Source organism: Acomys minous (assembly GCF_964271855.1).
Source record: "Acomys minous genome assembly, chromosome: 11".
NCBI lineage: Eukaryota > Metazoa > Chordata > Mammalia > Rodentia > Muridae > Acomys > Acomys minous.
The window spans coordinates 47035601-47062317 of NC_140492.1; the positions used below are offsets into that span (position 1 = coordinate 47035601).

Sequence of the window (26717 nt, forward strand, 5' to 3'; positions counted from 1 at the left end):
AAAATTAACCATTTTTCAAATGAAAATGTCATATTGAGCGCATCTAATATTCATTGCAAGGAAGGGAAATTAATATGTATTCTGATTCCCCAAGGATATAATGATGTTCATCCTAAGGTATCAAAATGTCATTAACTCGTGATGGAAGAAAACTAATGTCACAAACCAAGTCTCTAAAATAAAGTGAGAACTGAGACAGACAGGGGTCCTTCCTGTGTGTTCCAATACAGCCAGAGATGCTCATAAAGATTGAAACCAACATGCCACACAGGTAAGAACTTCCAGGGAAGCCACATCCAACTGTGAGCAGTCTCACAGAACTCAGCGCACAAAACAAAGGTGCCTCACCAATGGAAATAAAGCAAAACTCAGTAATTGGCGGAGGAGGTAGTGACAGTGCTGCTTCCCAGTCCACTTTGTTCTGCTCAAATCATGATGGACAGGATCCATCTGCGCAGCGTCATACTGTATAGAGAGAAATCGATCCACTGAGAGTTTACGGTCTTCATTAAAAAGGTAGACAGTATCATAGTAAGAGCCTGACTGAAACACGCCTGGGAGGGCCTCTGTCTTGCTAAAGGTGGGCAGCAGTGAAAGGCCAGTGGCATTTTTGGTGAGTGTTTTGCAAGTCAGATTTCTCAGGTCTGTTACCTCCTGGCTTTTGGTTGTTTTTGTAAAATTTAGATTGCCGAGCTTTTCTTTTGTTTTCCAACCTTTGTAATACTTTGACTAGCTGTAAGTCTTCAGTACCTGCTCAAGACAGGTTCTTGACTTATCTTAATTTAAAGAGTGTCTCACTCCATATTAGAATAATATTTTCATTGCCAGAGGCCAGAGTCTACTATAACACCAAACAGGTAAAATGGAAGAAAAAAAAAGAATATTATTTATGTTCTCTGAGACAAAGTCAAAGGAGAAATAACAATACTATTATTAAACAGGGCTCAAAATGCTGCATAGTACTGCAGAGAAAATTCAAAAGAAAAAGGAGAAAGACAGGAAGTATTATTTTCCAAATCAGTAAAAATTATTGAAAAAGTATGCCTATCCCGAGGTAATGAATATTTCCAGTTTACAGAGCATAAGTTGGTTTCCTAAAACCCTTTCCTTGAGACTAAGACTAAACATCACAATAACAGCATCTCTCTGGTGGCTGGTGATGTAGCCAGGGGTAGTACCATTTGATGGGGCTGGACCCCTAGCACTGCAAAGAAAAGATACATTTCTAAATAGGTTCCCAATATTTCTAGAGTCCTCTAACTGATCTTAACATCTGTCTATGTAGCAGGGAATAGAAGGAGGGAGTCCAGTGGTTCTGATCAGAAAGCTGAAAGGAAAGATCTTGGGACCAACACCCAACACACACTTTGCTTTGCAAACACCATTCCTGGCTCACTAAGCCAGTTCTGAGCTGTGCGTGGGGTGTGGAGGGCACTACTATGAGTACTGACACACGTGTGCTTTCTCCTCAGGTGGGGGGGTTTATGGCCCTCCTCTCAAGGATAAACAATAATCAGTAAATCAGTAACGTTTATGAGTTCTTGCTTCTGCCAGCCACTGTCTTCTGTCCTGAGAAACACTGCTTGTGGGGAACTCACATCCTGCTCATAAATAGGCTGTCCCTTACTACTATCAGTGATACCGGTACTGCCCCTAAGCCTGAATCAGCTCGGAAGGGAAATTATGTGGCCGTGTATTATTCATCCTCGTGTGCTCAGAATCCAGCACGCTGCCTGACACACAGAAGATGATTCATAGCTGTTGTTGATTCAGTAGATGAACCCTCGCTACACAGTAAGGACTGGAGTAAATTTCAGCATCACACCGGACAGCCCAGGTAGAAGGCAAAGTTCTAGGGACCTAACCCCCACAATCCACCCCCCCCCCCCTGCGCAGCCTAACCCTTCCGTACAAGCCACAGTCCGGCTTTCAATCAAGCCTTCTGAGCCGATCTGCGGTCTAAGTCCACAGAGAAAGGCTTTGCAGGCAGCACCCTGAACAAACCAGAAAAACAGCTCTCCTCTGCTCTGGAGCCCAAGGCAGCAGGGTCCCACCCGCATCTATCTTTCTCCAACAAGGTCAGCTAAGCCAGGCCAGAGAGCCTCCACGCTCTGGCCCCTCCCCTCCAGGCTGGGCCACCACAGGTCTATCAGGAACCGCCTGAGGTCTCTACCTGCCCGTGCCTGGTGGGTGGAGTGTGAAGCGAGGAAGTCTCCCTGTCCTGGACTCTGCACCCTTAGGTGCTTGGGTCCTTTCTCTCTGAGGAGCCTTCCGTCTTCTGCGCTGCCATGAACAGGTCCAGATCCCCCTCACCCCGGGAAGAACTAGAGCTCTCCATGCTGGAGTGGCAGGCAGAAGAGCAGGCATCTCTCCACAGCCCCCAGATCCAGCCTTGCTCCGCTGCTGAGGACCCTAGCCCAGCCCAGGTAAGGACTTGGGGCTCTGGCGTGTGACAGCAGGAAAGGAACCTGACAGGTCGCCAGGGCTCCCTTCCAGAGAGGGGAGGCTAAAGAAAGCAAGAACTTTTGAGATTCCTTAAGTCAGACCCCTCAGTGCCTTCGACCTCACCTAGAGACTCTTCAGGAATCCTGGAGTGGGGCGTGGCTGCTCCTTTCAATGGAGAGAGCCGCCTTGGAGGTAGAGGTGGTGTTTGAAAGTTATATAACTTTTTATTTCTTTTTCTTTCTTTCTCAGGTAGAAGGAGGGTGATGGGTTGAATCATCCTCTCTCTCCCTCCTTATTTCCCTCTCCCCTTTTGTATCTCAGCACCCCACCACCACCCCTGGGAACTTAAAGTCCACCGCCTCCTACTTCTACCCAGCTCTATGCCCTCTGCGTTCTCCCCCACTTTCAAACACATTTCTATTTTCTCCTACTTTGGTCATTGCTTCCCGCGGAAGAGAGATTGGGAAACACACACACACACACACACACACACACACACACACACACACACACACACACAGAGGAAAGAGCTGCCCAGGCCAGACTGAGAGGTGGCACCGCGAACTTGCCTCTCAGTAGAAGAGAAATAAGGTCAAAGTTCTAGCTTAGAGCTAGCCTCGCTGTCTTTTCATCTCTGAGGAAGTCCTTGTGGGTGTGTGGGTTGAACTCTTTTCTGATGTCATGGCTGAGCATTAGCCACAGATAAATACTTGTAAAACATCAGAGAGTATGAAGAATTCTGAGCAGCCTGTCTTCTGATTAACCCCAAATGTTAGCTTGAGTTTTACTGGGTGCACGCAATACTCTGGATGCATCGTTTTAGCCTGATTTTTTTTCTCACCTTACTCCATTTCCATCTTGGTTGGACTCGTGCTGGTTTTAGCAGAAAAATCCATAGCTTGAAAACATTACTCTTGGTCCACAGTGATTCTTGGAAATACTATGTGGCAATGTCTTATTTCCTAAGCACCTTTGAGACTAATTTGGCACTTGTGTTTGCATGAAATAGGACCACTGGGAAAAATGGCTGAAGCTTGGTGCAAGTAGCCATGCCAGAGGCATTCTGTGTGATTCTCCAGGGCAGAGCATGGGCGTGGGAATTAGAAATACTTGCCCAGCATATCCCCAAAGATTTAGGCACTCTTCAGGAAAGAAAAACTGTATGGGCTCAGGCAAGGCTGTGAAATGATGTTAATATCATATGCTCCACTGAGGCTCTGGGGGGCCTGAGCTGCCTGCAGACCACACTTGAGAAACTCTCAATCTATGCTGGGTGTCAGAATTTTATAACTGCTTAGCACCTGCCTTGTAAAGATTATGCTTTCATATCCGGGTGACTTCCTTGTTAGTCAGATGTATACAGCCACACCAGACTTCCTTGTAATTTAGCTTTGTAGGTCACTAAATAGGAAAGTTTTAGTGACTGGTACAATAGGGTGAGGGTAAAGAGCTCCATGAAGACCTGAGGGTCTTCCAGAAATACTTGAACAGTGACGTTTTAGTAAGGAGAGAGAGAGAGAGAGGACAAAACCCCTCCCCTAATGTGTTAATCACCCTATGATTCTACAGAATAGGCAGAACTGCATTTCAACAGGAAAGGTCAATTAATGGGGTTCAGTATGGACTGGCTAGCACAAGCAGGTGATTTTGATGTTTAAGCAGCTTGTGCCAAGGTCTTAAGTTGCGTGATAATAGTTCTGACTTTGACCTTTATTTAAGTCCTTATACTTTGCAAACCATATGCCTCATACCTTTTGCACCACAGGGTAACACAGAAATGCAGCTAATTATTATCAACTTAGAAGGAGCTGTCCTAGTTAGCATGAACTGTCAACTTGAGACAGGCTAAAAGCACCTGACAAGAGTCTCAGTTGAGTAATTGTACCTGGTTCGTCTGTGGCTATGTTTGTGAGGGACTGTCTCATTGTCAATTGATATGGGAGGATTCCAGGCCACTGTTGGGGATACCATTCCTTGGGGGTTAGTCCTTGGTTATAAGAAAACTGGTTAAGTATGAGCCAGTGGAGGAGCCAGTCAGCAGCATTCCTCCCTGACTCCTGCGTCAGGTTTCTGCTCTGAGCACCTGCCCTGATTTCCCTCAATGATAGCCTGTGGCCTAGAAGTGAAAGCCCAATAGCCCTTCCCGTCTTCCCTTATTTGCTGTTGTTAAGAGTGTCATATCACAGCGACAGAAAGGAAACTAGGACAGGAGGCTACGACCTTTTTGGTTTGACAGACGAAAGAACTGAGTGAAGAGACTTAGGCTTAACGATAGAACCAAAGGGCTCAGGCTCACTCAGTGGGGCCCCCTAAAGTTTGGATTCAGATCTTCAAGGTTTCAGGTCTACATTGTTAATGATTTTAAAGAAAATACATTTATTTCCTCTCTCTGTCTCTCTCTGTCTCTGTCTCTCTGTCTCTGTCTCTCTCTCCGTATGTGTGTGTGTGTGTGTGTCTACACGTGCCGTGATGCACACATGGAGATCAGAGGACGACTTGCTGGAGTAATGTTTTTCCTTCTACCATGTGTGTGCCAGGGTGTCACAAGCTTGCCTGCAGGGCCTTTACCTGCTGACCTGTGTTATTAGATCAATTAATAATTCATCTTATCATGTATAGGTAAATACATACGATTCAATTTATATAATTTCATTTATAGTTGCCTCAATTAAAAATTATGTATTTCTAATAAATATATACAGGTAATATAAGCGAGGCCCAGAGTGACAGATGTGGCTGACGAGAGAGTTGCAGATGGGTGGGTGAATGGGTGATGGGCAGGGAATGGTCCTGAGATTATAAGCATCCTATTAGTGTAGGTGTCTTCCTGTTTAGATGAGTTGGGCTAGGAAAGTATATGAAGAATTTTTCTCCCTTTCTTAATCTGGATTTGGAATGTAGACAAAAAGGAATGTAAGCCATTAAACTCCCCTTTGCCTACTGCTAGCACAGGTTAATACCCTTGGGCTAAAAATTACAAAAGGAATTGTAGGTGATAGGATGGGCCTGGATTTCTTTCACGGCTCAGCACAGGGGCCCTGACTCAGCAGCCCAAAGACGCCTTAAGTGATGATATCATCATTGTATTGATAATAAATCAGTAAATTGACTGTTCTGTGGAAACCAAGGTTTATTAGCCCTACTGCTATGCATTGTTCAATCTAGTGCAAGAATGAACTTGTTCCTTTGTGTTTAGATAAAAGGTGTGGATCAGATGCCACGGTGAAGATATACAAGCGTAGCTTTTCCTGTGCACTGACAGGCTTGCCTCTAGTCTTTATAAGAACTCATCCTCATTGAGCCAAGAAGACAAGCTATTTGGACTAGCAATAGGTAGTTCTGCCAACACGTCCAGATCCTATATTAATACCATGCATTTTAGTCATTTACCCTGGAGAGGTGGTGGATCTCTTGTAGTGTTCAGGGGAAAGCCCTAAACATTCTACAGCCATCTAATGCAACCCCAGAATGTAAAGTGACGTTTGCAAGCACGGTATGGAAGGCACCTTGTGAAAGAACCAACCCGGGGGCCTCTCAACGGATCACTGGTCCACACCAAATTAAATCCAACCAGCCTTAACTGCAAACAAACCCTCAGGAGTTGGACCTGAGCAATCACCCAGGGCTCATGTGTCGAAGGCTTGGTTTCCAAATGCGACATGTACAATGTACATGTTGGAAGGTGATTAGATCCCTAAGGCTTTGACTTCACTTATGGGCCTATCTGTTCCTAGATTCGTAATTTGATAGCATGATTGGAAAATGCTGAATGCTTTAGGATGTAGGCTTGCTTGGAAAAAGTGTCCTCTGGAGTATGTCCTGGAAGGGTGGCTTTTGTGGCCAACTCCTTCAACACTTTCTGTCTTTGCTTTCTGATTGCTATAAGGTAAATGACCTCACATTCCTACTCTTGAGATGTTCATCCATGGAGTTAGCTGACTATAGACCCAAACCACAAAAACCAAAAATAAAACCATAGCCCAGATAAATCTCTGAGTCAATTTTCTCAGGTATTTTGTTATAGCCTTTCCCTCTCTAATCTCAGTTTCATGACTCTTTATGACGTCACACCCAGTCCTCAGTTTAGTCAGTCGGCCAGTTCTGCCATGAGTCATCAGGTGCTATCTTCTGGGGTTTTAATACTGTCAGAAAGCTCCATTCCACACACAGTGACAGATATCACATGTTCTCACTTGTGTGCTGAGTTTAAATTGTTGATCTTACGAAAGCAAAGAGGAGAAGCACCATTACTACAGCCAGGGAAGGAATAGGAGGAGCCAGTGTTAGCAGGGATAAACGTACATCAGACAGAGGAAGTGCCTCCCAGGGTTCTGTAGCACAGTAGAGAAACTATGGTTCACTGTGGGTTGTACATTTCAAAATAACCAGTGGAGAGCAATTTGCAAGTTCCTAACACAAAAGAAATGCGAATCATTAAAGGTGTTAGGCCAACGATTAACCTGATCAATTGCCATTAAGCATGACACATGGGCTTTCAAGTATCTCAGCGAACTCCATAAATACATACAATTTTCATATGAGTTAGAAATAAATAAATTCTTTTTAAACCCCTGAGAATAAAAATCCTTCCTCCTAGCTCCACTTCAGAATGCCCATCCCCCCAGAGCCTTTAGCTAACTTCCTCTTGAGGATCCACTCTGCCCTGTTGTAAGTTTCATTCAGTGTAGAATAGACTCGTGAGGCCAGGGGTCTGATGGCTCTAATGTCACATGCCTGGTCCCTCTTAGGAAAGTAAGGATATTTTCTGAAACCCAATGACTACCTCTCAATCTCTGTTTGCTTTCCAGATGGACAAGGAAAGCCCCTGGAGTCCCTGTAACAAGCCTGTGGTTGGAAACTGTAAACTGTGGATGGTCATCGTCACCATTTTCCTGTGTTTCACCTTAGTGATCGTTATGAGTTTATGTCTTGTAGGAGGTAAGAGCGTTGCACTGACACACTTGGGGACCTATTGAATGCTTGTGACTTACAGTGAGAAGGAGAATGCACCCGTTGCTGTTTTACTAGTTGTAACATGAATTGAAAGATGACTTGATGAGCTGGGCATAATGATTTATACCCATAATCCCAGTCCTTGGAAGGCTAAGGTGGGAAGGCCTTTCTAGTTAAAGATTAGCCTGGGCTATATTGTGAGCTTGAGGCCAACCCTGGGGTATGTAGTGAAACCTTGTCTCAAACAAACAAAGCCCCCAAAACCAAAAAACCAACCAACCAACCAAAAACAAAAACAAAAAGCAAACCCAAACCCCAAAAAGCCCCAAACCCAAAACAACAAAAACAACAACAACAAAAAAACCCCAGACACTGAAACAAATAAAACTGGCTTGAAACATGTTACCTGTGCATGTGTGCATGCAGGTGTGTGTGTGTGTGTGTGTGTGTGTGTGTGTGTGTGTGTGTGTGTTTTGCTTGTTTTCAAGTGGATTAAGTATGAAGATCATTATTTTCCTTTAACATTTTCTCATTGTTCCTTGAAGTAGTTTCTTAAACTTAAGACAACAGAATTTTTATCATTTTAAAATTTTGTAACTAGGTATGTGTGTGGTGACCGTATGTGCACATGAGTGCAGGTGATGCAGGAATCCAGAAGAGGACATTGGGTCTTTTGGAACTGGAAAGGCCAGCTGTGAGCTGCCCTGTGTGGGTGCTGAGAACCAAACATGAGTCCTCTGAAAGAACCCTAAGCACCCTTAACCTCTGCGTCATCTTTCTGGTGCTTAAAATTTGAACTTGAACACTAATCTACATTTTATTAGTTTTAATACTTGATCATTTAAATTGTTCTCATACTTTATTCAAAGAAAATCATATAGTATATTTGGTACTAGGTGACAAAATAATAAATAATATAATCTGAGAGTATTTTAAAATAACTTTAATGAGGCATATGGTTCTCAACCCGTGGGCCACACCTCCTTTGGAGGTCACCATTTGCTATCCTGTGTATATTTACATTAGAATTCTTAACAAGAGCAATTTAATGTTAGGAAGTGGCAATGGGATAATTTCTGCTTGGTGGTCACCACAGCATGGGGAGCCATATTAAAGGGTTGCAGCATTAGGAAAGTTGAGAACCACTTACTGACTAAGCTCTCACTATTTTAGGTTATTTTAGAAATCGCTATTATATTTGTGTTGAATATATCTGCAAAACAAACATTTACATGACACTAACAATATGGTTTGTATATTTTATGTCATTTTATGGCTGCATGTTTTCAATTAGAAGCCGGAAAGTTGCAGTCATCCTCTTCCTTATGATTAATCATCTGTCAAACGTCTTCTCTTTTTCTTATTTGCATTTTTAAATGGAAATCAGTTTTTATATTCTAGCCTATCTTCATGATTTTAATGTCATATTAAGATAATTTTGCCAGGTCATTAACAATTTTGTGAACACCATTTTATTAAATTATTACAGTGTATATAGTCTTTTATAGCATTTTAAAGTCTTTTAGGCTGTTACCATTTTAAGACTTATTTCCTGTAGTGTTCAAAAATTTTTAGGATGCGTAAAGCTAGGAAACTCTAATAGGCAAATAAGTTTTACATCAAAGTAGGAGGAGAAACAGAATTGTCTTACTAGTACATGTGGGGTGCTTCATCTGGAGCTGGGGGGGGGTCTCTTAAGGTGGTGTGACCTCCAAGAGGTCTGGCTCAGGTTCTCAGGTCACAGACCGTCACAATGACAGGGAGCTCGGAGTCTCTCCAGAGGGAATCTTGGGCATTTTTTTTTCCTTAGAAAGCAAAATTTCCTGTTCCTTCCTTCAAGTTTGATAGTCCCTGAAGGTTCACAGCATCAGCTCAGCTGACGTTCAGCCTTTGAGTTCCTCAGTCAAGGACTGTATCTACTTAGTTAGGCGGTGTTTAGGTGGGATGGGCGATGGCCTGGAGCTGTGAGCTTGCTTTAAGTAGGGAGCATCTCTGAGGGGCCCTGTACTTCCTCCACCGTGCTGAGGACAATGACTTTGTTATGATCCTTGACACTGTCTGCACATCAGCTGCCACAGGTGGGTGCTGAAACCAAAGTTGAGTCACACAATCTCCTCCCGTCTCAAGGGCCTGATGCAATCCTGAAGGCTGACTGGTTTTCATGGTAGCGCCCGAGAAGCCAATCATAAAGCAGGTGGCTTAATATTCAGGACTTGAAACACAAGATTATATGTCTATCTGTTCTCTAGAAGTCACCTGACTCCAGCTAGACAAAGCAATCTGCAGAGAGTTTCTCAGTGTCCCTTGAAAGTTCTTTTTGGGAGTTGTGAAAAACTGTACTGTCACATTTTGAAATACAATTTTAATATTATAGTGCAAATTTAATTTTTAACTTGGTTGAAAATTGCATTTTAACATATGTTAATGTTATACCAGAAATCTAAAAAAAAAATTTTTTTTTAAAAATTCTTTCAGGGAAGTATTTATTTTATTTGACATCTTGCTTGTCAGGCTCTAGGTCTTACAGGAAGAATCTAAGAGCAAAGAAATGGCAACTACTTAAAGGATGTTGAATTTGAAAATAATACTTGTTCAGTTAATATATTGCCTGGTTTTATGCCAACTTGACATAAGCTAGAGTCACAGGAGAGGAGGGAGCCTCCACTGAGAAAATGCCTTCATAAGATCAGGCCGTAGGCAAGCTTATATGACATTTTCTTAGTTAGAAATTGATAAAGGAGGGCCCAGCACACTGTGGAGACAGCAGGTTGACCTTTGTGTGAGCGTGCTGGCCGCACCCAGACTGCTCTGCTAGTAGTTCCGGGATGACAGTTGGCACTCCTCAGCCACGGCCTCATCTCCAAGCCCACTGATATGAATCACATGTTTGCGGAAGTTAAGCTAGTGTGCGAGAAGGAGGGTGGGTGTCGGGAGAGCAGCTTCTAGGATGGTGTATGGGCTGTGTGAACAACAGGGATAAGAGGTCAGCACTCCAGCAGACTCTGTTGAGTTTGATTTTTTTGTTGTTGTTGCTTTATGGTTGGAGGCCAGTGAAGCTTGTTGAATTTGGAGAACTGGTTTTGTCCCAGCTCTGTAGAGAATTGTATTATGTCCTTCTCTCTGAAGAACTGTAAAATCTTTGATGTGAAGAGTAAAAGGGGTGTCTTAGTCACTGTTCTATTGTTGTGAAGAGACGCCATGACCAAGGCAACTGGGGGCTTGCTTACAGTTTCAAGGTTTAGTCTATTATCATCTTGGCAGGGAGCATGGGGACTTCAAGTCAGTAATTGAGAGCTAATCCTGATCAGAAGGCGGAGAGGGAGACCGAGAGGGGGAGGGGGAGGGAGAGAAGGAAGGGGAGAGGGACAGGGGAGACAGGCAGGGAGAGAGGGAGAAGAGGGAGGAGACTGGGTTTGGGTCTGGGTCTGGCAGGAGCTTTTGAAACCTCAAAGCCCACCCCCACTGGCACGCCCCCCTCCAACAAGGCCACGCCCACCCCAAAAGGCCGTGCTTCCTACTCATTGCAAACAGTTCATCAATTGGGTACAAAGCATGCAAATATATAAGCCTATGGGGGCCATTCTCACTCAAACCACCACGCCAGGAGAGGGGATGGGGCGACGCCTTTCTCTGAGAGTCATTTTCTTAGTAAGTAATTTGGAGAATTTATTAGGCACTTTCCCAGGGTTTCCTTTTGCTCTGGTACCTTGGTTGGAAAAGAGTAACAGATGCCTCCTGACAAACAGGTGAATGCTGAAACATGATGCAAAGTTAGAGCACTCTGAGCACCCCACATGCCCACCCTTCCCCCACCCACCCCCGCCCCAGCCCCCAGCACTGCAGCTAGCCCATCCACCCTCTTAGTTTATAGCGCCTTCTGTCAGAAGAAATGCTGTGACAGGATTGAAGCAGAGACTTTCAAAGAGACACTGCACTGACTGGATTATGTCATTCTTCAGTAGAGGGTGAGACCTGCAGTCACAGCAATCTGGCCCAGTCCTTTCACAGGGAGCTATTTCCTGGTTAGGGTGATTCATGCACAGCTGTAACCTACAAAGGTCCTTCAGGGCAAGAACTTAACTGCTGTTTCCTAGACCCACTTTCTTAACTTTACTTCATAGTTTCTCTTGTCAGTCTTTCCATCCAATCTTTGGTGTTTTCTGCCTTCTGAGGACTCAATTCTACTTGCGTTTCCTACAAAATACCCTAAGTATCCAAAGGTTCTTCTAAGTGTAGCGGACTTGTCTCTCCTTAAAAACAATCCTCTGTGGCATTTGCATGTCAGTGAAGTCCTGTTGTCTTTCTCTTCTTTTACTGGCAAACTTAGAGGTAAGTTTGCACTGGAATCTTGCTCTCTGAATATTTCCAAACCCCCTATGTCTATTAACCCCAGTTTTATTGTACCAAGGTGACTAGCCATTTTGTGATTGTGAAGCCTAACCTTTACCCTCCTTTGGTCCTATTTGTAGCTGTCATCTCTGTCAGTTACCGTGTACTTCCTGATATACTCAGATGTATTAGAAAACGTAGAGCCATGTATACAAGGCAAATCTTCCACCAGAGAGCTATGTCTCCACGCTTTCTTAGTGCTCTGTCTCTCTGTCTCTTTGTCTCTCTGCCTCTTTCTGTCTCTCTGTCTTTTTCTGCCTCTCTTTGTCTTTGTCTCTCTGTCTGTCTCTGTCTCTGCACACACACCCCAATTCCCCCAATATATGTTCTGTAGCTCTTGCTGGCCTGGAACTCACTATGTAGACCAGATTGGTTTCAAACTCACAGAGATCTGCTTGCCTCTTCCTCTCAAGTGTTAGGATTAAAGGCATGTGCCACCATGGCCAGATGTATCCTTTTATTTTGGACAGGGTCTTACCAAATTGCCCAGAACTTATGATCCTCTTGCCTCAGCCTTCTGAGGTGCTGAGATCACAGGTGCATGCCACTTGGTTAGATGTGGGTTATTTTTCACACTTTTGCTATTGGCCGCTGCATTGTGGGTGCGTGGGGTTTTTTCTTTAGCTCTCTAACCTTTCATATTCTTAATTTCCCTGTCTTGGAAAGCTTGCCGATATTTTAGGCAGCAGCTTGCCTGTTAGGAGAGAAGTTTGGCTTCCACCTGCAGAAGCATCCTGAGTTTCAGAGATATTCTTAGCAAGGCATCTCCACGTAGAAATAACTATTGCCATTCCTGCCATTACCTATGTGAAACTAGTGTACGTTTGTATTCTGCCTCAGTCCTCTTGAGCTACTGTAACAAAATCCCATGATCTCGGTCACTTATAAACACTAGACAATGATTGCTCATAATTCCAGAGGCTTAGAGGCCAAAGTTCAAAAGTACCAGCAGATATGCTTTCTAGTAGTAGCCCCTTTCTGGTTGTAGCTGACACCTTACAGCCTTTGGTTAAAAAAAAGCTAGGCAGCACTTTGAAGCTAAAAACAAACAAACAAACAAATAAGCAAACAAACAAAAAACACAATAATCTCATTCGTGATGATGAGTCACACCAGTAACTGGTTTCAACATTTGAGTCTGGGAGAAACACACATCCAGAATATAGCACAGCCCCTCCCTTGTCATTCACCCTTTATATTTCGAGGTAACTGAGGAGATCATATTTTCTTGCCTGGCTGCCATCTGGCTGTATAACTTTAGACAAATTCCCTAACCATCCAGGTTCCTGTTTTGTTTTTTTGTTTTGTTTTTGTTTTTTCTTTTTGCATTGGTAAAGTAAAAATGATTCCTGAGTCTGTTAATGTACCTTGACCAATGAATATATATGAATTTATTGGCCTGAACAAATTGTACATCTTATTTACACCTTTTAAGATGTCAATAATATCGAACTCATGGGACCGACGTGAGGTAAAACCTGTATAATGGGAAGCAGGCTATTTTGTACCCAGTGACTGCTACAGTGGCTGTTCGTCCTCCAAGCCAGGCTTGATGCCACAGAACCTTTTTATTTTTTCTCTCCTTTACCTGGCTAGTAACCAAATCTTTCCAATCATTGCAGAGTAGAGACTGTCCCACACACCCTGGGATTCTGTGCTGTATAATTTCTTTGCATTGCTTTTCATCTTTACCTTCACCTGCAACATGGGTGGGGTTGATATTTCTGTAGAAGGGCTCGATAGCTTCAGAGACTTAGGCGACCTCCTCACAATCACATGGCTAGTAAGTACTTAGCCTGGGGTCAGAACTAAGTGTGCCTAACTATAAAGCCAGTTCTGACCTCTGTCCCTTTCCTGTTTCTTCTTTCCTTCACTGTCGGATAAAATAAGCTTCCCAGTATTCTGCCCAGTAGCCTTGATGCCTCCAGTCTCTTCTGGCTCCAAATGGTCCAAAGTGTGAGTCATAGTATAAACACAGTCTCTAACTTCTTCTAGAGAGATGCTAACAGTGTTCTACTAATCTCCCGGCTGCGGCATCATCTAGCATTTAGTAGCCCCCTCTGCTGCTTCACATGAGACTCTGTCATCTTGTTCTTTCTACACACTGGGAGTGTATTTGTGATTGTTAAAATTTTTATTATATTTCTTTGTTTTGCATATACATTTTTACTATTATACATAAATAAAATAAAGTACATACAGCAGGAAGAACCAAAAAACAATCAGGAATTATATAAATGTTACATTCATAGTGATTTGGCTATTTGTATTTGCCAACCTTGAAGAAAACATCTTTCCTATCTTGGTGAGTCTAACATTCTGAATGAAAATCAATATCTATCATATCTCATCTCTATTAACTTAAAACATCTATCTAGACCTAAAAACATCTTAACCCCTAAATAACTAAGCTTAATTGTAAGACTAAACTATTTGGTCTTCAACCCCATGAAAGACTGGAGAAGGAGTGCAAAACTTAATTACCTGAGTGAGCTGGAAGTGCAGGTTAGCAGCTTCCAAAATGAAAAAATGACAGAGATAGTTTACTGCCTGAACAATCACCCAAAACTCTCTATAATGTTGGAGCATCATTTTCAGCCTTGTGGCCCAATATATATGACAGATATATTTGTGAGGCAGGAACTATTGAGGACTTGCTTACCATATCTTGGTAGAGTTTGGCCGTCAGTTCTGCCTGCATCCAAGTTTGCTCATTTTTAGTCAGGCATTGTACCCACACAATTCAATTACAATACAAGGTTTAGTTCTAATACCTTGAAAGTGATATTGCAGACTATTTAGGATAATTAAGTAATACAAGCTAATTGTTAGGTAATTAAATCATGGTCATGTCAAGTACTGGTCTATTTTTATCAAAAGAATATATATCCTAGGCTTAACAGATACATATGATTCTATAGATATATAAGGTAAAATAGAGAAGGTTTTTAAAAACCTCAGAGACCTACAGAATATGGCATTTAAAGATTTTTTTTTATTATTTTAAAGATTCTTTGACAAAAAGACAGGTTAACTCTGGCAACACCCAGCCTACCTCAAAGAAGATGATGATCATCAAAGAACCTCCTTATGGAGATGGCTTCAAATGTGGCAGACAAGCCACTGGGCCATAGACAGTATTTGTGATTTTTTTATAAAGTTGCTTTGTCTCCATGGAAAACTTTGCTCATATTAACCATAATTAGTTGTATAAAATGTATGCTGACTGGCAAGTCTATTATTTTTATTTTAATGAACACAGTTAAAAGCTATGTCTCTGTACAGATTCAGTTATTTTGATGCTATAAGTACATGTCATCAGAGCTGGTCTTGGAGGCTTCACTGTGAAATAGTCTCTTGTTAGGACCTTGAGTATAGCATTTAACTATGGGACTCTCTAACACATCTTGCAGCATTTCTGTTCTTTCCTGAGTCATTCGAGAAGACAATGCGGTAGGAAGAGTGCTCACAGACATCTGTTGCAGCATAGTCTCACGGCAGTAGAAACCTGAAACCCTAAATATTACGTAATCAAACAGGATGAGTCTCTTGTGAATATTACGTAGTTGATTGTAGCCTATAAATTGAGATATGACCCAATCACGAATATCGTAAACCATAAAGACTTTTTCCCAATGAATTTCTCATGCACGAGCAATGAGTTTGCTATTGCAACAAGGATGAAAGAATCAAGACAAATACACAGTAGTAGTAACAACCCAAAGTGGGATAGAGGTGATCTACTCATTAAGGCTTCCAACATATGATGGAATAATGCCTAAGGATGTAGTGTGTGAGGCCCGGGTTTCATTCTGCAGTGCACTACAAATAAATAAAATAAATAAAGTAAAGGTATATTAAAGGAGGTGAGGATGAAAGAAGCGTTTAATGAAAGGACTTATTAGTCAGTTTTCCTTCACCATGACTAAATGAGACAAACAACTCAAAAGGAAAAGAGCCTTATTTTGGCTTTTGGGTTTAGTCCATGCCACTTGACTGTCTTTTTGAGCGGCAAAGCAGAATATCATATAGAGAGTGCATGCTGGGGCGAAGCTGCTGATTTTCTTCTTGTCAGGTAGGAGTGTCGGCAGGGATAGGGCAGGGGTGGGGCATGGGCGGAGACGGGGGTGGGGTGTGGGGTGTGGGGGTTGGGCAAGGGGCTAGAGCATGGGCGGGGGCGTGGTCAGGGGCGGGGCGGGGACGGAGGGCAAGGACAGGGCTAGGGGCAGGGCCTTGAGTATTGACTTCAAGGCTTTGTACTCAGTAACTTAACTTTCTTTTTTTTTTTTTTAATTTATTTATTCATTCATTCATATTACATCTCTATTGTTATCCCACCTCTTTTATCCTCCCATTCCTCCGTCCCTCCTACTTTTACCCTATTCCCCTCCCCTCTGACTGTGACTGAGGGGGACCTCCTCCCCCTGTACATGATCATAGGGTATAAAGTCTCTTCTTGGTAGCCTGCTATCCTTCCCCTGAGTGCCACCAGGCCTCCTCATCAAGGGGACGTGGTCAAATATGGGGCACCAGAGTTCATGTGAAAGTCAGTCCACACTCTTCACTCATCTGTAGATAATGACCTGACCCTTGGCTAGATCTGGGTACGGTTCAATGTTTACTGCATGTATTGTCCTTGGTTGGTGCCATAGTTTGTGCCGAACCCCTGGACCCAGATCTGCCCGTCATAATGTAACTTTCTTGTACAGCTCTTCACCACCTAACAATTTTATTACCTCCCAATATCGTCTTCAGCTGGGAGACAACCCATAAACGTATAAGCCTTTGGGAGGGCGTTTAAGTTCTAGACCGTAACAAATGATTATGAGGACTACTTTTTTTTTTTTCTGTTTTGTTCTGTTTGGTGTGTGTGGCGGAGTATTGGGTTACAATTTTCTCTAATTTTCAATTATTTTTGCATAAGATGGAGTATTTTTTAGGGTCAGATAAAAATATTCAATGATTTACAACAAATAAGGATTCAAGGCTAATCCTTTGTGTATGGGATTCCCCCAAATCAGTCAGTAATTTTTCAGGAGTATGTACTTAAAATCATGACTTCCCATTAAGTAAGGAATTTATTATAACAGAATCCACAGGAATTTTGGGCTCAGGTTTTAGAGTTCTTTTCCAGTGGAGGTGCTTGGGACTCAGTGTTTATAACGGAAACCTGTGACTAGACATATGCAACATCTGTTCTGGACACCCACTAGACATTTTGTGCTAGCATTTTCACTGGATGTTAGTCATGAGTCAGCTTCCGCCTTGAATATACTAAATTTATAGACTTTCAGAAGGAAAGGAGATGTTAACTACATTGTTTATACAGGTAGATGAGTTACAGTGAGTCACCCTTAGAAGGCAGGAGTTGATGGGAACCATTTCCAAATCCGGGGTCCAGATGCTAGCCAGAGGTCACCCTGAGAGGCCTTTCTAAGGCCTGGCAATCTCTCTCTCTCTCTCTCTCTCTCTCTCTCTCTCTCTCTCTCTCTCTCTCTCTCTCCCCCCTCTCTCTGTCTGTGTGTGTGTGTGTGTGTGTGTGTGTGTGTGTGTGTGTGTGTGTGTGCACGCGCACGTGTATGGACACCAGAGGCTAACCTTCACTGTCATTCCTCAGAGGTCATTTATCTTGTTTTGGGGATGGTATTTCATGTTGGCCTGGGGCTCACCAAGTAAACTAGGCTCAATGGCCAGTGAGCCCTGCAGTTTTGCTTGTCTCCTTCCAGAACTGAAGTTAGAAGCACATACCATCATGCTGGGCTTCTTTGTTTTGTTTGTTTTTCTAGTTAAGCTTCATTTATTTAAAGTTCAAAGTAATCAAAATTAATCTATGATGACTGAAGCCAGAAAAGACATATTCTCTCTCTCTCTCTCTCTCTCTCTCTCTCTCTCTCTCTCCTTTTCTTTTCTTTTCTTTTCTTTTTTTTTTGGCATAGATTAGTGAGTAGAAGTTTCCATTAGGAGTTAGTGATAGTTTTTAAAAATTTTTTAATATTTCTATCAATTTTACACAATACATTTTGGTCATATTAACCCTCATCCTTCCCCCTAACTCCTCTTAGATTTATTCCTGGCTTCACAGCCCTTGCCAAGTTCATGTCCTTGTGTTTTTATTTTTGTTTGTTTTGATGATCTATGGAGTCTAATTTGTGCTGACTATACACTCCTAGGAATGGGACCATCTGCTGAAGCATGATTGACCTGTCATAGCCACACCTTTAAAAACTGTCTCTCCCTTCCCCGGAAGCCATCAGCTGCCAATAGCTCCTAGAAGGGCGAGGCTCATGAGCTTGACCTTGATCAGCTTGACCTTGTTCAGGTCTTGTACAGACAACTGCCCCTGCTCTGAGCTTATGAGTGTAGCTGTCCTGCCATGTCTGGAAGGCTTCATTCTTGTCTCCCTGACTCGGAGTTCTTATGACTTTTTTGACCCTTCTTCCACAACTATCTCTGAGCTCGGTTGGTGGGGAAGAGAAACGCACATGTTCCAGTCTTGGCTGTGCACTCCACTGAGACATATTCTTTGCACTTTGATCAGTTGTGAATTTCTATCTTTGCCACTATCCATAGCACAAAGCAACTTCCCTGATGAGGTCTGATAGCATCACTAATCTATGAGTATAGAGATAGGAATTTAGAAGAAGTTTGCTATCATGTCCATTTAGCAGAATAACAGTATGATGTTTACTCCTGTGGCTTATGAGTTCCCCTGTAATGGGCTCTTGGGCAGAAGTTTTTAATTTAATCACTTTACAGCCTGATCCAAGCCCCCTCCCTCCTCTCCTCCCATTCCCTCCTTCACGCCCCCTCTCCTTCTCAGAAAAGGGAAGGCTCTCACCCTGGCACCTCAAGTCACAGCAGGACTAAGCTCATCTCCTCTCATTGAGATCAGACTAAGCAGCCCAACTAGGGGAAAGGGAGCCAAAGTCAGGTAATAGCGAGCATCTGCTCCCATTGTTAGGGAACTCACATGATGACCAAGCTGCACATCTGCTGCATGTGTAGAGGGGGTCAAGGTCCAGCCTGTGCATGCTCTTTGGTTGGTGGTTCAGTCTCTGTGAGCCCCCATGGTCATGGCCAGGTTTTACAATACCAGATATGAGTTTTTTCAGTGGAGAAATTCAATGGGCCTTAAATCTAATCCAAGAGCAGATGGCTACTTCCATAACATTCTTGCATCTATTGAACCCATGGGGGGATATTTTGCCATACTGGTCATTATTGTAGTTTACAGGATGAACTGCTGGGTAAGAGTGTTGAACTTGTTTGTGTGTGTGTGTGTGTGTGTGTGTGTGTGTGTGTGTGTGTGTGTAGGCCACAGATTGACAATAGGTATTTTTTTTCAGTTGCTCTCCACCCACATTTTTGAGACAGAGAGCAACCCTGCATTTAATCTGCATTTCTATCACAAACATTGACTCCATTCCAGCACGGGCTTTCAAAGTCCAGTAAGAAGACGCAGAGTTGGTTACGTATGAGACATAGAATTTGGGGGGGTGGGAAGTCTGGGAGCACCTAGCTCCTCGGCCCACGCTTTTCACAGGGCCGATGAGGTGGCCCCCTGTGTGGGGTAAGCCTGTGAGGCTGGAGTGGAGCCAGAAGAGCTGTAATAAGCAGCGGCAGTGCCGGTTCCTGGCTCCTGGCTTTGTGTGGTTTTCCTTCTTTCCTCCAGCTCTAACTCTTTAAAAATCAATTAGCTCTAGTCATTAGAACACGAGCAGCGCAGAGCTCATTGTCCTAGGTGTTGCTCTGCAGGCCCCGGGGCTCCAAGTGAACAAGAGTATGTCAACATCCCTCTCCTGTGGGTCCCAGGCTGGAGGGATGACTTCATGCCCATGGCCTGCCTCTTGAAATGCTTGGAGATGTGGAGTCATATCCTCATTTTCTTTCTTTCTTTCTTTCTTTCTTTCTTTCTTTTTTTTTTTTTTTTTCTGAGACAAGGTTTCTTTGTGTAGCCTTGGCTGTCCTGGACTCACTTTGTAGACCAGGCTGGCCTCGAACTCACAGGGACCCACTTGCCTCTGCCTCCTGAGTGCTGGGATTAAAGGAGTGTGCCACCACTGCCTGGCCATATCCTCATTTTTTAGTCTCTCCTCTATTCTTGCCTGTGATGTCACTCTCTCTTTGTGGCCTTCGACAGCACCAATCTGGAAGGCTAGCTCACTGGAGCTGTTTGCAATCACTCCCCAAATGTGCCCATGCTGTCTTCTAGCACCTGTCCCCATACCTGGGTAGCTAGAGAGCTTTCAGGTTCAGCGTAGCAAACAAGTTCCTGTTCTCCTCATTCTTTCCTCCTGGCTCTTCCCCTGGTCTATATCCAGTGGTGTCTGAGACCCCTTTCACCTAAAATGAACAAAACCCTTATCACAGTGAAGACAAGACCTTCTCTTTTATTCCTGCTTGACTTACTACTGGCTGTGTCCAGGCTTCAGCTTCCATGAGTACTGATAATTATGCTTAGTTATAGAAGCCAACAGAATGAATAACTTTGTTTGCTTTGTATATTTTGAGAGCTGGTCTCATTATGAAGTCATGGGTGCCCTGGAGCTTGCTAGGTGAATCAAGCTGGCCTGGAATTTGAAGTGGTTTCCCTGCCTCTGGGTTCTGGGATCACAGGTGTGCACCACCACATCTGGCTTGATTAAAGTCGTTATTTTATGCATGTGCTTACCTTTATTTTTATTCCTTGAATCTCTTCAGTGACTTACGTAGATGAAGATGAAACTGAAATACTTGAATTATCATCAAACAAAACATTCTTCATTGTGCTCAAGATTCCAGAGGAGTGTGTTAATGAAGAGGAATTGCATCACTTGCTCAACAAAAGGGTGAGTATGCCTTATGTATTGTTTACCAGGGTGGGGGTGTCTTTAAAAATGTATTATGAATTTTGTTGGAACAGTTGGCAAAGTGTTCTAGAGTAAGCTGCTGTGTTTGTCTGAGTGTTAGCAGCAGCAGAAGATACTCATAAGTGCATCTTCTGTGCTGCGAAGCCAGAACTTGGCATGAGCCTGGCCTGGCCTCCAGCTATCTGCATCCCAGAAGACAACGTTCCTTCACAATGCTGGTCTTGTATTTCACCCCAGCCTGTATTCATTGAAGACCTAATGATGCCAAGTGCCAGGGCCATATAGGCCTTGCTTATGGGCTCATAATTCAAGTAGGAGAACCAATCAAATAGTTACAAAACAGTATAGTGTGTCCTGCTACTGAGTTACATACAGTGTTGTTGGGATTGGTGAGTGTGTGTGTGTGTGTGTGTGTGTGTGTGTGTGTGTGTGTGTGTGTGTGTGTACATCTCATTTGTGTGTATACATGTATATCTGTGTATATGTAAAAGCCAGAGGTTGATGTTAGGTATTTTCTTCAATTGCTTTCCACTTTATTTTTGAGACAGAATTTATCAGTGGGAAAGACCCAGAGAACACCCTATTTGGCTAGGGTGATTGACCACTGTTTCTTCAGGGATCCTGTTGTCCCTGCCTCCCCAGCACTGTGATTACAGGCAGGTGTACTACACCTGACTTTCTATGTGAGTTCTGGAGGTTGAACTCAGGTCCCCACGCTTATGCAACAAGTACTTTATTGGATGAGCCATCTCCCCAGTCCCTCACGCAGTACAAAGGAGGTACATCTAAACTATGGGGGGTGTGGGTAGAAGGATGTGAAGGAGCTGGTACCCAGGATAGTTACAAGATAAGGTCTAGGAATGTTATAGGATATATGTAATTTCCTTTCAAAGTGGATGCAGGAAGATGGATATTTATGTTTCAGGGGACTGTGCAGTGGTAAACTGAGCCTGAGTATGCTGTGTTAAAGATTCCCAAAGGTTAAACTGGTCAGGAAATAAGGAGGAAAAACATGGAAATTTTCTCACTTTTTGATAGACTACGTAAAGATTTTAACTTGTAGACTGACAGGGTTAGATTTTCATTTTCTTTTTTCTGTGTGGTACTGGACAGTTTGTGAAGAGAATAGTTCTGCAGCAGTGCAGTAGGCATCTGCAAAATGGCAGTGGTTTGAATAGGGGCAACCTTGGGGACCCATCTTTACTTAGAAAAACTTAGTGATTGGAAAGCATTGAAAAAGAGTGCAACTTCAGCCTCCTGGTTGGAAGGTAGGTACATGATTGTAGGATGGGAAATGTAGAAGCGTTTTCTGCAAGATGGAGGCTCTGCAGACAGACAAGATTTTGTGGTTCAATCTTGGCTATCTTATCAAAGAGTTCATGCCACACCCAGGAATATTCTGAGACTGGGTCTCACTGTGTAGCTTACCCTCTCCTCAAAGTCTCCATTCTCCTGTTGTAACCTCATCAGTGCCAGTTCCAGGAATACACCATCCAGTGCTATATTGGCTTTATTTTCAATTCTAGAAATACAGAATAACTTACTCCATAAAAAGAATAAATCTGGTGGTCTGAGCCAATGGAGTTTGGCTTGATAGTAGTAGAAGGATTTGAAGAAAACAGTAATGAAAAGAGAGTGGGTAGATCCTTCAAAATGGCTTTCCTTGTAAAGTTGGGGCAGGGAGATGGGAAGACAGGAAAATAACTGATTTGTTAAGCATAGGTTATTTCAGGTTATTGGTTTTTATAAGAAAAGATAAAGTCTTGAGGGAACTTCATTATCATGGAAACTAAAACTGGCGTATTCAGGAAATCTGATCATCACTTCAGTAGTGACTTCCCCAGAAAGTTGGATACTCATCCTACTTTCAGCCTAGTAACATGAAACTTCAGCTTTAGTGGCCTTATTTTGATGTCCCCTAGTACAGAACATTTAGGATTTGTATCTCTGAAACATGATGGGAGGAGTAATAAAAGCCTGGAAAAGCAGGCTAGAGAGATGGCTCAATGGTTAATGGCGCTGGCTGCTCTTGCAGAGGATACAGGTTGGGTTTCCAGTGTTCACATATCAGCCCTCAATGCCTCTAATTTCAGCTACGGGGGATCCCATGCCTTCTCCTGCCTCCATGGACACTGTGCACATGTGTAGTACACATACAGATTTGCAGACAAAATGCATAGAAAAATAAAAATAATGTTTAAGGCCTGGAAAAAGATGTCACATAAAACCAATAATTAGTGTTTGAAAATAAAACTAACCACTCCAAATAGATAAAATGACAAAAAGCAAGAAAGAATACAAAGAAAGAAGAAATAACAGATGACTCAAAGGTGAGATGTCTCAAAGAACTAAACTCATGAAAAGGTGCTTCACCTATAGTAAGAAAGGCAGTATATACAAAGTGAGATGTACTCTTACATCCTCCATATTGGGGAAAGTTTTTAATCTTTTAAGAACTTGTGTAATGGAACAGGTATGATTTCAGGGAGAAGAGGAAAATGGAGAAGGTTTAGCAGGAATGAGTTAACTTGAAGATGCACTTGACTTTGGACCAGTAATTCCACTTTTTGCTATATATCTCTGGGAGATTCTCAAATGCCAAAAAGGTGCCTAGGGATGGTTGGGGGTAACTATTGCATCAGCATAGTTTATGATAGATACAACACGGAAGGGAGTCACATGGTCATCTGTGGGAAATAGATGAGCTGGTATAATGAGTTAATACATCTGTGTGGGAGCTGGACTGAAGGGCCCTGAGATATATCTTAGACATAAACCTCAAATGTAATTTGCAGAAAAAAAAACGCAAGTCTTAATTTTGGGGACAATGCTACACATCTGTGGTCTTAGCTACAGGAATGTGAGACCGGAAGATACTAGATAGAGTATGTCTGAAGAAGAAGAAGAAGAAGAAGAAGAAGAAGAAGAAGAAGAAGAAGAAGAAGAAGAAGAGAGAAGAGAAGAAGAAGGAGGAGGAGGAGAAGAAGAAGAACAGCTCTTAGGGGACTGTATAGGCTATAATACCTTTTAGTTGAGTAAAAACATAAATAGCATGTTGTTATGATTCTACAAAGAAGTAGTAATTGCTAAATATAAGTGAAGAAAGGATGCATACCATGTCAGGATGATGGTTCCTGCAAGGGAATGGAGAACGAATGGCCTCAATTATTAACTTATGGTTTCCAGGTTTCTCGTGGTGTGAAAGCACACATATAGAGCCTTTCTGGTTTTGGCTTTGAAGCAATATTTAGACAAATTTCATGAATGTAGCACTTTATTATAAAATGGGATTTATGTTAGATGTGTCTGCCCAGCTTTAGGCTAGTGAGAGGAAGTGTTTGAGGCATGTTTAAAGTAGACTGGGCTAGGCCACAATTTATATGTCAGATTAAATGAATTTCTGTCTTTTTTTTTTTTTTTTTTTTGAGATTCAAGGTATGATCATTTATTTGTTACTCTTAAAGACTTATTTTCGACTGGACTAAGACTTAGAAGTGGATGCTCTCAGCGAGGACGGCCTACATCTCTTGGCAATCTGTTCCTAGCACTTCTCTTTGGCTCCCTTCATTCTCTTGGCCAAAAGTTTAGCGTATTCTACAGCTTCCTACTTGTTTTTCTTAATACGTTTTTTTCTTCAGGGCTACGAGTCTGCAATTATGTTGTAGGACACATGGAGTGACAAGATGCTGAATCTTAGGTGTTTTGCTCCTGGACTTCTTACTTTCTTTGTTTAAGGGCTTTCTGACAACATATTGACAGACACCATCTTCTTTCGGATTCTGCTAACTCTTTTAGGTCCTAGCTAATGAGGCATAGTGTCTGTCAGTCCAGGAATATCCTCTTCCCCCTTTTTTTCTTTCTTCTTCTTTTTTCTTTCTTTCTTTCTTTTTTTTTTTACAATAACCAAGTTGAGAACACACATATTGGCATCCACAATGCATCCACAAACAGACTTGTGCTTCCTCTGTCCAGATCTCCTTGCTCTATAACAAGAATGCCCCTTACTCAACAGCAAGCACACTCTGCCAGGGGTCAAAACACCTTGCTTCATGGGAAAACCTTGCTTGTCATTCCCACCAGTGATCTGGACCACATAACCCTTACACTCTTCTCCCAGAGCATCAGTAGCTACTTCTGTGGCCATGTGCTTCTCACAGGACAAAGCTTGCCTTCATCATCCACTTCAATGAGGTTCTGACAGCTGCTGGCTGGGAAGGAGACATTCAGCTTCATCTTGACACAGCAGACCACCTGGGAGGCACCAGCCATTTCTACCATTTTTAATTAGCATACAAAGTAACAGGCTTCCTTATGGTATTTTCATATACACCTAGTTATGTCTGTTTCTCCCACCAGCGCCTCTCTCCTGTCTCCTAGCCTCGCTGTACCCTTCTGCCCCCGGAATTCACCCTGCCACATCCACATCACTTGTGTTCTATTAGCCTCTCCATCTTTTCCCTCTTAAAGATTCATTTGCCCCATCTCATGGGCCTCTGTAGGCTTTGGCCTTTTCCAAACCTACTTTATTTGGGGTTCTTCAATTCTTCTAATCCACCTACCCTAGATAGGAGAGAAAAGAGGTTAGTGGGAACAGGAGAAGTAGACATTTTTTTGCACTGAGTTCCTGGGAGCAATTCCCCTAACGTATTTAGCAGGATTTCAGCAGACTAGCAATTCAGCCAAAGTTGCTGCTGGAACCTGGAACAGCAGCTGGAACCTAGAGCCCGGAAGCGGTTTCTGGAGTGGGTTTTCTCTAGAAGTGTCTTGAAGTGGAGTGATGAACAGCCAAACAATACCAAGGCCTAAAAAGCCACAGCCTCCTGTTTTGGGCTCATATATGTGATCTCCTCTCAGAGTCTGTACTAAGATGTGTCTCCTGGCAAAATCCAAGGCCCCCACACAAGGTGGTTTCGTCTTCTAGTGGATAAACATCACCTGTTCTCTCACAAGTCTGTTCCCCATCCCACACTTGGGATCAAAACAAAAACATGTTTACATCCACTACAGGCCTCTTTGGTTTTGTGGCCTCTGCCTATCCTCACTTCCTCATTTGTATACTTTTGACTTTTGACGATTACTAGGAAATAACTCCCCCACAGACTAGGGAGCTACTGCATAGCAAACGTGAATGCATGACACCTAGGTGGTAAAAACATGGCCGTTACCATCTTTTAGGATGCGTGCAGTTTTTACTGCAAAGCCTCCACATCTTTGCAACTCCATCATTTTGTTCCTTTGACTGGAGGAGTGCTGGACCCGACACTCAGGATAGATGTTTCTCCTAAAAACGTTCTTCAGAAAAGAGAAAGAAGTGATGTCCCAGGCGCTGAGTGGTTTGTGCTGAGCTGATCCTTTCCTCCTTTTTTCCCTCTACCCAGTGGTTCCTGGTGCCTCTACGAGCTCCTGCTGAGGATCACTGACCAAAGTACCACTGAGCTAACCAAGTGTCAGCTCAACTCAGCAATGAAGTTGTGAATGCCCAGTGGGCCCCTTTTAATTTTAATGAGCCCATTTTAATTTTCTGTCAGCATCTCACCATGTAACCTTGGCTGACCTAAAACTCATTATTATGAAGAACAGGCTTACCCTGAATGTCCTCAGCTTTCAGAATGTTGAGATTATAGACAGGTGCCTGGGTGTCAGCGAGACTCTATGACCTGGACCCTTCAAACTCACTTGAGTGTTTACTTGAGCTTTGATTTGTGGTCAGCTTACGTTTCCTCCTCTCAATCCAGAGCCTTAAATAAGTGAATGTTTAGCTAGAGTGAACTCTCCTTCATCCTGAAGTTATTTTCTTCTGAGGGGGTATGTAAGACGACCCGCAGTGACGAGTGTTTTTTGTTTTTTGTTTTTCTTGCTGTGTGTGTAGCTCACAGATGTATATAGAGAATCACCAGCTCTGGGTCGCTTTTTCACTTCTGCTGATATGATGGACTTCAGGTAAGAGCACAGAGCTTTACATCTTTCTATCTGTCTTAGAAGATCACCCACCCACCTACCCCACCCATCACCATTTCCCCACAGTGACTTACCTGAGTCTTGGAGCTGGAAAGGGCTTGATAGTGAAAAAATCACAGTGTC

General features: G+C 42.9%; 1 protein-coding gene and 1 pseudogene across 2 annotated transcripts in view; one reads left to right on the plus strand and one right to left on the minus strand.

Moving 5' to 3' along the window:
* Positions 1 to 1983: 1983 nt before the first annotated feature.
* The window catches only part of LOC311609480 (TPA-induced transmembrane protein homolog), a 29700-nt gene continuing 4966 nt past the window's right edge, over positions 1984 to 26717 (plus strand). The window contains exons 1-4 of the mRNA XM_084802601.1: positions 1984 to 2426; positions 7254 to 7383; positions 20488 to 20615; positions 26506 to 26576. Coding sequence (XP_084658727.1) covers positions 2289 to 2426; positions 7254 to 7383; positions 20488 to 20615; positions 26506 to 26576 — 467 coding nt within the window. The 5' untranslated portion in view covers positions 1984 to 2288. The remainder of the gene's footprint in view (positions 2427 to 7253; positions 7384 to 20487; positions 20616 to 26505; positions 26577 to 26717) is intronic.
* On the minus strand, positions 20632 to 26492 carry LOC311609479 (small ribosomal subunit protein eS6-like; annotated as a pseudogene). The gene has a single exon. The product of its transcript is annotated as a small ribosomal subunit protein eS6-like (transcript).